General features: G+C 41.0%; 1 protein-coding gene across 2 annotated transcripts in view; it reads left to right on the top strand.

The window, feature by feature from the left end:
• Positions 1-629: 629 nt before the first annotated feature.
• The window catches only part of LOC111660873 (voltage-dependent calcium channel subunit alpha-2/delta-3-like), a 33,596-nt gene continuing 22,850 nt past the window's right edge, over positions 630-11,375 (top strand). Inside the window, exons 1-5 of one of the 2 annotated variants that reach the window (XM_023414300.2) lie at positions 630-843; positions 2,339-2,420; positions 4,560-4,787; positions 6,371-6,487; positions 8,628-8,687. In XM_023414300.2, the coding sequence (XP_023270068.1) occupies positions 719-843; positions 2,339-2,420; positions 4,560-4,787; positions 6,371-6,487; positions 8,628-8,687 (612 nt within the window). In that variant the 5' untranslated portion in view covers positions 630-718. Of the gene's footprint in view, positions 844-2,338; positions 2,421-4,559; positions 4,809-6,370; positions 6,488-8,627; positions 8,688-11,375 lie in introns of both variants that reach the window. The other variant, XM_023414299.2, reaches the window with a different exon arrangement.

Raw genomic sequence — 11,375 nt, 5'->3', positions numbered from 1 at the left:
ACGCATCTCCAAGCTTTATCTCTATGCTCTGCAGATTAATTATGTCACGCACTATAATCACATTCCAATTACTGTTAAAATGCACGACTCTAAATATTAGTGTGTGCAGAATGGAGATTGGAGCATTTAGTACATTGTACATTATGCAGCGTCAGCGTTAAATGCACCAACTTGAGAACAGTTCAGTGCTGTTTTCTGCTGACATGAGAGAAGTGTTTAGCGGAGGAGAACCAAAATTTCACTATTTTACAATTTGATATGATTTTTTTTCGCCGCAGCTCTGTGGCCGATACACCTGCCCTTTGTCCGCACTTTGGAGCTGAAAAGTGAGTGAGTGAATCCCTCCAGAAATCATATTCAGCCGACCTCACCTCCTCCAGCTTTTCATGCTTCTTTGCAAAGAATCAGCACGACACGTTTCCAGGAATAAAGGTGTGTGATTCTTGCAGCAGAGAGCCGACTGAAGGTCTCCCCCCCCCCCCCCCCCGTTTTTCAGAGGAAGAAGAAGGAGCAGAGGAAGGAGGCTGAGGGGTGATGCGCTCTCTCTCTCTCTCTCTCTCTCTCTCTCTCTCTCTCTCTTTACGATCAGATACAGTAGGGTACGTGCTGGCAGAAGCGCGGCTGGAGAAGGAGCACCGGGGTCCAGCAGTCCAGCGAGGTGCTGGGACGGGACTTTACTGTGTATCTATATTTTTTATTTTACAAGCAGAGTTTGAAGATGCAGGGAAACTGGAGGATCCTTTTCTCGCACATGTGCAGTACTAGCTTCCTTCTCCTCTGGATCTTCGTCGGCTTGAACGTGGTGGAGGTGGCGGGGTCCCAGCAAGGGATCCCACTGTCAGTGTGAGTGAGAAGCTGCTCTGCAACTTTGTTATTGCATGGAAATAGCTAACATGATATTTTAATGTGAAGTGCAGCATTCTTCCAAACTGAAACAGGCTTGTTTCTTGTTTGTCTTGGTCGTTTTCCTTGTGACCATGTGGAGTTGAATTAAACCACAGACCTCTGCTTGTATCCCTCCACACACAGGCCATACTACAGATTAAACTCCAGACTTATTGGTAGAGTGATACTGGTGGGAGGAAACAAGTAATTACAGAGGTGATTTTAGCAAATAAGCAGGAGGAATAAAAAATCCACAGGTAGTCCATGTTGGCAAAGGTGTTACAATTATGTGTTATAAATGAGTCAGAAATAATAATAATGTTATAAGTTATTTCTTATGTTATTTCTTAGAGGCACCTTTAATCATAGTATCCCTTTTTTTCTGAATGCATAATAATTGAAACAGATAAAGAGTAAACTATTTGTTGATTTTTTTTCAAACGTTTGAGGTACCTACAACTCTGCAGCCCCTCACAGGTGTAATCGAATCATTCTGTCTACATACAATAATGAACTGATCGCACTTTTATGAATGTGTGAATGTTGTGAATCCATTTTTGTTTTTAAGAAGAAACTTGGAGGCTTGGTGAACTGCAACCTTTTACTATAGGACAAGCTTATTTGCTGGATTTTATTTCCTAATTCTGCCCACAACAATTAACAAGAAAAATCCAAAATAAGAATCTTAGATATAAATTCATGTGGGAACTAATTTCCTGAGATAAGGTGTCAAAAGAGCTGGTCTGCACCTTTAAATAATATTACATTTTCTGTTTAGTTTAGTATAAAAGTCACAATGTTACATCAGAAATCCATAAGATTTTGCAAACCAACGGAAACAGAATATCATCTGAGATTAAATTGTTCCTTTTTGGGAAAGTGCTTGGAAAAAGCCTTTTACTTAGCTCTTTTAACGAAGTTGGTTCTGCAGATGAGAACTACAAACTCTTTGTTTGAATATATTTTTTCCTGACTTTTTGAATCCATAAACCTGGTCACTTTCTTCCCTGTAGGATGGTTACATTCACCTTCGTTTTATATTTTAAGTATTTTAGGGACAGTACTTCACTGCCACACTTAGAGGCATTTACAGTTTAATAGCAGAGGCTCCAATAAGTACAGCATATATCATCAAAATTAGAAGCAATCATCTGTCAGGAGAGTGAAGGTCAGGGCCGCTGGGCCATGACAACTTTCCTTTGATTGATTGTGTAAGAAAAGAAGTCAGAAAAAAGACAGATGACGAGAGATAAAATGCATTTAAAAGCAGATTGGATGAGGAAATTGAGTATTCAGTAAATGCCATATTTAAGTTTAGGCAATAACATAATTATTTCTTTTTGTTTTAAATTGAATGCAGTCTCTTACCTTTCTACGTATTTGTTTTTATATTTTCTATTTGTCTATGATATTTGAGATTATTGGCTAAAGTGGTATTCGTCTTTTTTTTCAGCATAAAGCTCTGGGCCTCAGCATTTGGTGGAGAAATTAAATCCATTTCTGCAAAATATTCTGGATCCCAACTACTGCAAAAGGTATTCTTGTTTCCCCACAAACGCTCTTTCCCTTTGTCTGATGGTCATGTACTTACACACATTGTACAGTGTAATGCTGTATTCCCTCTATAATGGCTGCAGAGGCTTTTGGTGTCACAGCTGAATGCTGATGCTTTATTTTAGAGGAGACGCAGGTGTGTTTGGCAGAGACAGAGATTGTGTGTGTGTGTGTGTGTGTGTGTGTGTGTGTGTGTGTGTGCGTGCGTGCGCATGTGTGTGTGTTTGTACTTGATACGGACCATTAACCACGGCTCTGATTCCTCTCTCATCTCATCTCTCCAGTTAACTCTCTGGAGTCAAGAGTTTCAACCTCTGGATATGAACGCGACAAGGAGACAAATTGAATAAATGTGTGGTGGAGTTTGATGTGGGTGAGGGGGGTGTGTGATATGATGAACAAGTGAAGACTACAAAGAATGAGTGATGATCCAGTGCAGTAGATTCAGCTTTCTGGCCACTTGATGGCAGAGGTGGACTCCGTGTTCACACGCATCCAGTTTAAAAAGGTGGTCACAGACGGCTCAGGTGGATGAATGGTGAACTGTCCACTTCACTTAAATAGGACCAGACCAGAGAGTGTGAAGGAAACAGCTGGAGGTGAAGCTCCACCGTGTGAATGCTGAAAACTGCACTGCAATGATGAGTGTGTGTGTGTGTGTGTGTGTGTGTGTGTGTGTGTGTGTGTGTGTGTGTGTGTGTGTTTGTGTGTGTGATTGTGTGTGTGTGCACACGCACATGAACATGTGTTTGATGTGGTTCAAGTCTCTTTTATCCATGTTAAATTTATATGCATAAAGGTTCCTAGATGTACACACATTACATTCATGCCCTTTGGCATTTTAAAAGGCATTAAAGCCTGATGATGTCATTAAGTTACTTTACAGAAAACTGCTTTACAGAAAGAGGGAAAATAAGGAAAGACGAGATGAGATGGACAAGTCGATAAAAACATGGACACAAACTGCATAAGCCAAAAAAATATCGAATTATCATGTAAAGTTATAAGAAAACTTGAGAAGTCGTACATTTAAAGGAATATAGTTTTACATGTCTTATTGATTCAGCGGACTATATGATACTTAGACCAAATGAACTATTCAAACCATGTTTTTATGGCTGAATTGTTAAATCACATTCAAATGTTCTGGAAATTTTGTGCATTGTTTTATACAATATTCCCCCACAATGCATTGTAATATTAAGTATATTTTGAAACGACGGGATCTGCACTACAATTAGAAAACAAATTTCTGGCGTTTGAAAAATCGTGGCCATACAACATGAGTTTGTCACATCGATCTGATGAAGGTCTCTGGTTTTGGGTTTGAAGGTCTCTCACATGCAACATATACAAAGTAAGCTACCACGCAGATTTTAAATAACGTTACAGACTTAAATGTGTAGGTCTCTGCTCAGCAATAAAAAATATTTTCTCTCTGTCAGGTTAAAGATAATGTTTGTCTTTGTTTTGTCTTCAGAGTATATGCAGTGAAAAGACCACCACAGGGTTCAAATCATTTTATAGTGTACAACAAGTGATCAGAAAACTAAAACTTCCTGTGTGATGTTTCATACAATAACCCTGCAATAAATACTCAACAGAATAAAATTCTAAGTTTTAATTTTTCTGTTTCAGCTGTTTGCATGTTGACTCAGTTCTGTGGTATGTTATGAAGATGTGCTTTGTGATGTGGAAAAGTCAAACTGACCTGCATTTTACTGAAGGGTTTTTTACAGTATTGCATCCAGCATGTCAGAGTATTATCTCCATCTATTACATATACAGCAAGGAAGGACAAAAATATTAGATACACCTTTTTAAAGATGCATTTCAGTGCAAGAACAGAGTAGACCACAGCCTCCAAATGACCGCAGAATTGGATCAGTACTTGACAACTACGTTTAATCGTCAGAGTTGTATTTATTACTATTGTGGACTACAGTGGACAGTGGTTTCCTTTTTTCCAGTCTGATAAGTCCTGTAGAGATCAGTTTCAACTGATTCTCTCTGTCTGCAACAACTCTTTCCTTCCTTCATGTAGTTTAAGTTACCACTTTAATCCCCATCATAATGTACATTTTAATCCTCTGTATTTGACCCATCCCTCACTATTTTAGGAGCTGTGGGCTATCACAGCGCCGCGTCCGGGGACCAACTCCAGTTCCGAGGCCAGCTCCTCGGTCAAGGGCAGTAGCAGGATTAATCCTAAAAGCTCTGCTGCATGTCTTGGAGCGTGGGAGGAAAGCGGAGCACCCAGAGGAAATCCACGCAAACATGGGGAGAGCATTCAAACTGCATTTAGGAAGCGGCTCCAGGGTCCAAACCTCGGTTCTCCTTGCCCTGAGGTGACAGCTCCTTACAGTAATGTAAGATTTAAATTCAAACATGTGGCGGAAACTGAAGCACTAAGCGTCATTTCCTTCATATTTATTAGCAAACATGCATTTCATCATTGTACAAAAACATTTTGCAATAGGCCCCGCAGATTTGTTCCTTTTTTGTGTGTGTGTGTGTGTGTGTGTGTGTGTGTGTGTGTGTGTGTGTTTGTAAGCACTTTGCTCGTGTTCCTGTTCAGGGAGGCATGTCGGGAGAGAGTTGTGCCGAGCCAGTCAGCACAAAGCAGTGAGCTGTGAGGGAGCTGACGGGTCGTTAGGGGCTGGTCATTAAGGCTGATCATTAGATGCTTTTATGGTGAATTACCCGGTTTCACTAAGATTTCTGCAAAAAAGCGGGAAACACTGAGGCTCTTCGGGCCCCCAGCAGGCAGACCTCACTCTTGCATTGGTCGTTACTCCTAATCAATAATCATGATCAGGGCTTTTGATGGATGGGGCTTAACCTCCACTTGATGACTGGAGGAGTGTGAGTCAGGAGGAGGAGGGGGAACTGGGTGCTGAGGCAAGGAGGACAGGCGTGAAATGAACTGTTCTGCTCCACTGCAAGCCCACACTCTTCCTTTCAGTAGGTAATTTGTCGCCTCATGTACTGATGTGTGTGTGTGTGTGTGTGTGTGTGTATGTTTTTGTGTGCTTCCTATCCACACAATATGGAACGTGTTTGAATGTGTGCTACGAGCCTATCGTGGTTATGTTTATTTTTAGATAAGGATGTTGGAAGAGTGTGTGTGATGCAGCTGACTGGTCAGCGTGAGAGGATCAGGCTTTTGTTTTTATTTTGAATGTATGTGTGTGTGTGTGTGTGTGTGTGTGCGCGTGCGCGTGCGCGTGCCAGGCAGGTGTGGAATTATGTAATGTTGTACTCCTCCGAGCTGTGGCGGGCTTTGTTCTGTATCACTGGAGGTCCTGTGCATCCAGCAGAATCAGCATTATGTGAGGTGTAGTTCATTACCCAGAATCGGCCAAGCCTGACACGTTATTATCTTTCTCCTGTGCTTTGACTCCATTTCAATTACCCTCTTACCATGCATAGCCTTCAAAGCCGGCCCCGCCCCATCCCCCTCTCGGCCACCCAACATGGCCATCTCCAGCCAATCAGAGAGAAAGAAGCAGCATGTGCAGCCAATGACTGAGACCAGATAAAGACTATCAATCACCCTGTGCTGCAGCAAGGGTTTTATCAGCCGTTCATCTGAGACTGGCTGCGTGCAGCTTGTCAGCCAACATGTGAAGGCTTATAAGCCTTGTTTAACAATTCCCAATCTCTCTGGAGTGGGACACAGTGGAACAATAGTCCCCCAAAATGTTGCGGAACACACACACGGCAAAAAATGATTATCAAAATGTTTTCTTTTTTCTTGTCTCGCTAGTGTTAGGTGAAAATTTTAGGACACCCTGCAGTCACCAAATTACTAACGTGTTAATCAGTCATGTGAGCTCAGTGGCCATAAGCTTCCAGTACGTTATTCTACAACCAGCTTTACAGTGGTCCTCTCTGTCAATGCCACATTCATGTTTCTGGTTATTTTCAGAAATATAAAGAATTTGAAAAGTCAGTCAGAGTGGAGGAAATCGATGGTGTGAAACTGGTCAAAAATCTGGCTGTGAAGATGGAGGAAATGTTCCACAGAAAAGCGGAGGCCACCAGGGTAAGTACAATTTGAAAAAGCATATTTCTGTGCATTTATTTATTTTTCATTCATTTAATTTTGTTTCAGGGGATGAGGGGCTGTATGTAAATAATTAGGGTGGTAAGGTTAGAGCCTCAGCGAAGAGGGAGGGCTGTATGTTGTGTTCTTTTTGCTTTAGGGAGGGCCTTCACGTTTTACTGATTCCCACATCAGAATGAAGCTATGAGCACTCAGTGTCTGTTTTCATATTCAACGCTGCACTGGTGGTACACCTGCAAGAAAACACGTCTCCAACACGCCTGGTCATATGACTCTGGCATCATGTGATCGGGACTGTACCTGACAACTGATCATATCAGGCTAACTTCATCTGATCTAATTCATCTTTATTTTATTATTTTGAATCAGAGGTGCGATGACAGAAACTGCAGCGCTAAAGCCCCTCAGCACCCACAGTAGTGACACCTGTGCCTCATTCAGTGACTGTGGGAATAGTTATTAGTTTATAGTATGGTCCCGATCAATATAGTGGTATCAATATATTTGACAAAGAGGACGCAACATTTTTACAATCACTAATTCAACTTTTAATGTGAAATTTGATGGCTCTGTGAAAATGATTGTTTCTGTTAAAATATTAATGTTTAACTATTAAAGAGGCTGTTGCAATGTTTCTTAATTGGGCCAGTGAAAATATTAATAAGGAGGTTTTTTTTTTTTAAATGTTAAAAATAAAATTCAGCTCCCTTCCCCAGGTCTAATTTTCATACAGTCCCTAAATTGAGCAGGTTAGTCATTTAGCAAGAGCAGAGTGTTGTTCAGTGTTCAAAGATCAAATGTGTCAAATGTAAAAGGTTCGTTTAGGACATGGTCTCACGTGCAGTGCCCAAGTCCGAGCTGTAGTCAGACCCACAGCAGCAGCCACTCTGCGACCTCAGCTTGTAACCATTTTAATACTGCATTTCGCAGGGACTGCTGGGAAATGATAACGTTTATCTCTCCCTGCCTGATCCCATGTGGGCGACAATTCATCCCAATTCATTCTATAAATGACACTTATATTTAATAAATCTGATTGGATTCATATCAAAGTTTTTTTTTTAATTATGTGTTAACAATACAAGGGCCGAAATTTGAATGTTGGAAAAAATAAAATAAAAAAATAAATAGAAATCCAGTCTGTTTAAGCCTGGTTTAAAAATGAGGCACTGACCTGAATAATGTGGTGGAGGTGGGGTGTGTGGCCGCTGCAGGTCTTTTTCATAAAAAAAGTAAAATGATGCACATGCCTTTACCAAGAGTGTTCTCCACCTAAACCACAAAACATTGCGTTTATTTCATACCATTTTCTTTTTTTTTTATTTGCCAACTGCTGACGACATGAGAACTCACCACGAGGTCAATTGAATTTGGACAACACAGCTCAGTTGTGTTTATAAAGGCCAGCATTTATTTTGACACATGTGACAGATGTTAATTACCTGCTTGGCTCCGAGGGTGAGAGTGACTGTAGCGTTTAGGTGGCATTTCCCTCAGAAACACAGAGCCAAGCACATTTTCGAGACTCGAGTTATTACAGAAGCGATGTCTGCTTTGGTTCTCGGCATGAAATCCTCCAACCTGCCTCCATCAATCATTTTACAGCTGCGCTCCACAGTAGTGCCCTACATTTGATGCATTTTTTTTTTTTTGCCTTTAAAAAAAAACACTAAGAATTGCCAAGGAGGGAAAGCCTGAACCCTCTGGGCAACATATGCTTTTATCGAGTTTAAACCAAAAGCTGGACATGCTGCCGATTTCATCCAAAGATTAATCTAGAGTCTGGCTATGGTCCTCGATCAAGGTCCTCTTCAGGGGAATGACATTTGTGGAGACGTTGGGATACTAGAGCGCCACAGCAATGTGCAAACAGCAAGTTTGAGAAATACAAAGAGCAGCAGAGTGTAAAATAAAAATTAGAAGAAAAAAAAACTATTCTGGGAATGGGCTCCCAGAGGCCTTTGAGGAAGTTTGTGGAAGTCTTAAAGAACCGTGGTCTGATGGTGCAGTTTTGGCCAAAGTAGCCTAGAAGGTTTAAATGCATTAAATAGAAATAGGATTTTAAGCACACGCGTGTAATAGCTCTGGTCTTATTAACCATCCTCTCTCCTCCTCTCAGCGGCTGGTGGAAGCGGCAGAAGAAGCGCACCATCAGCATGAGGATAATCCCGACCTGCAGGTGAGGTTTGTCCCGGACAAAAGAAAAGAAAAGAAAAGAAAAGAAAAGAGGGACACGACCTAATTATTAAAAATGTGATGTGGCATTGTGTTAGACCAGGATGAATCATTTTCAGTCGGGCAGGGGAGGAGCGGCTGCAAGGTGAGAGAAGGGTAATAGGCCTTAAAAGTCTTTAATTGCGTTGGCATCGTCCTTCCCACTGATGTCCTGTCATCGCTTTGATACATAATGCTTCTTCGATAAGCAGTGGCGCACACACTGAAGGCTGCAGCGCCACACGGGCATAACTCAGACTGAATGTTTGGAAGTGTTGGAGTCATAGCTCAAAATCAGGTCTGCGCTTTGACGTTCACATACAGTAACTGGAACTGTAGCACGGGATAAAAACATACAGGAGGAATAATCTAATTCATGATCTAATATTTAGAAAGAAAGTATAGGCAACTAGCATTTTCTGAGAGGATAATGTAGTTATTATTGGCCCAGGTCTTTGCGGTCATATAGGCTGTAGGCATGAAGCAGAGAGAAGAATGGGGAAAATAGAAGTCGGCCTGCATTGCTGTAATTTTAATTATATTTCACATAATTTGCTCATGTCCCCCGAATGTGTTCAGGACATTATTTAGCGAGTCCGGGTGCTGATTTCCAGGGTGCACCGTGCTCCCTCAGTCTCTGCAGAGGGAATGCAGTATTTTTGTAGTTTGTTAGTTCTCTCTCTCTCTCTCTCTCTCTCTCTCTCTCTCTCTCTCTCTCGCTCTCTCTCTCTCTCTCTCTCTCTCTCTCTCTCCCTCTCCCTCTCCCTCTCTCCCTCTCCCTCCACTGGACAAAGACAAATGAAACTCTTTTCCTCGGCGCATTGTTTCATTTTCCTGGCTCCAGATTGGAAACCCACCGGAGCAGCAAAACACTGAAATAACGGCAGCACTTTACAGTTAATAGTAGCATTTACATCATATGAATACCTTTCAGTCACCTTGTTCTCTGCCCGTTTCTCTTGTGTCCACGCGTCTACAACGAGTCAAGTCATCTTTAAACTCCTGCTTTGGGCGACTGTTTTTTTTTAAAGGAAAAAAAATTTCGACCTTGATCCTTTGAAAATAATTCAATACCTTGGTTTTGTCCTTCTAAAACAGGTCTCTAACAAAAACACTATGTTTCAATTTATGCTTTAACTGTAGGTCTATTTATTTTCTTTGCATGATTTTATTAAATTATGCCTGCCTTTTTATTAAAGAATAAAAGATAACATCACTTTATATGAGGACTCCACAAATGTATCTAAAACACAGGTGGGACATGCAGCCTAGATTTGTCATAAACAGTGTTTGTATAAATATTTTAATAATATTTCTGTAGACTTGATATAGTTTAGTTGCATTGCTTCCTTTAATATTAAGACAAATATCTCTTACAGTCAATAATTTTTTATAAATTACATGAAAAAAATGAATTGAATTCTTACAGTAAAATTGTTGCACATTGAAAGCTGTGTTAACATTTTTATTCAAGCAGGTGACAGTTATTGCTCTACAGCACAGGCCTATCACACAGACATTTCATTTTAAAGGCTATAAAAAATAGTAAGGAAAATTCAATATCCACCTGCAGTAATGATGTGATGTCATGATATTCCTCCTTGTGGCATCATTTAACCAACCTCGCCTCCTCTGACACCACACATTTTTCATGCACCATTTCACTGACCACAAAGAGATAAGAGGGCCGCTCTTATCTCAGCTGCTTCGTGTCAGGACAGTCGCATGTTTTGCATTGACCCGAGTTTAGTCCGCAGTTCAAGTGCGCACAGATCAGGTCTGATGGAGCAACAGAAGCTTTGCTCCTACTTCAGAAATGTATCTACAGTAATGTGTCTTTTGTTTAGTGTCTGTTAACAGACGATAAAACTTTCAACGCTTACGTGAAGCTAGAAAAACTCTCAGTTGCTCGTGAGGTAATTGTTGTAGAAATGTGAAATAAAAATATATAGTTCAGCATTTCAAATAAACAAGAAACAGAATTAACTCAGTCTGAATTCAGTTTCTGCTTTTGTGATAGTTGCTGAAAATTGTTTGCAGCGTCAGTAATAAGTTATTATTTGAACCATTACACAGTCCACAGTTCTATTTCTGAGTGACCTGCTGCCACCGTGGTACATCCTGAACATGATAGAAACGTAAATGCACCTTAACATTCTTACAAAATGATGCTGCTGAGTGAAAGTATTTTAAATAATACTAAGTAATATTAATGTAGATGCTTTTTTTAATGTATTTAATCAAACAAAACAAAAAAACAGCTTCCCATCTGATCCACAACATGAAGGAAGGAGTGCTGGCTTCTGAACATATTAGTTTTTATGAAGGCGTTAGTTATGACAAGTGCAGAGTCTGTTAAACCAACAGACTGAAGGGTAAAGCTTAGTGAGAGCCACCATCTCCAGACACTGGAGCCTGGTTATACAGTAAGGCCCAGCAGACTGTAATGGAGGGCAGAGCTCTGCAGCAGGGCCTCAGCTAACTGCAGTGGTGTAAGAGTCAGTGGGGCGTCTCGGAGAGCTGCAGTGTCCCATGGCCTGCTCTACAGTAATAACCCTGGTGGTTAACGTGCCTCTCTACAGCACTATCAGTTCTGCTGAGGGTGCACGTTTCTCTCCCCTGCTGCTCCCCCTTCGCAGCTCTCTTGCAACCC

The sequence above is a fragment of the Seriola lalandi genome, unplaced genomic scaffold, assembly GCF_002814215.2.
Source record: "Seriola lalandi dorsalis isolate HSWRI2012SDOR001 ecotype SW California unplaced genomic scaffold, Sedor1 jcf7180002054522, whole genome shotgun sequence".
Classification (NCBI taxonomy): domain Eukaryota; kingdom Metazoa; phylum Chordata; class Actinopteri; order Carangiformes; family Carangidae; genus Seriola; species Seriola lalandi.
This window is presented reverse-complemented; position numbering and strand designations above follow the sequence as displayed.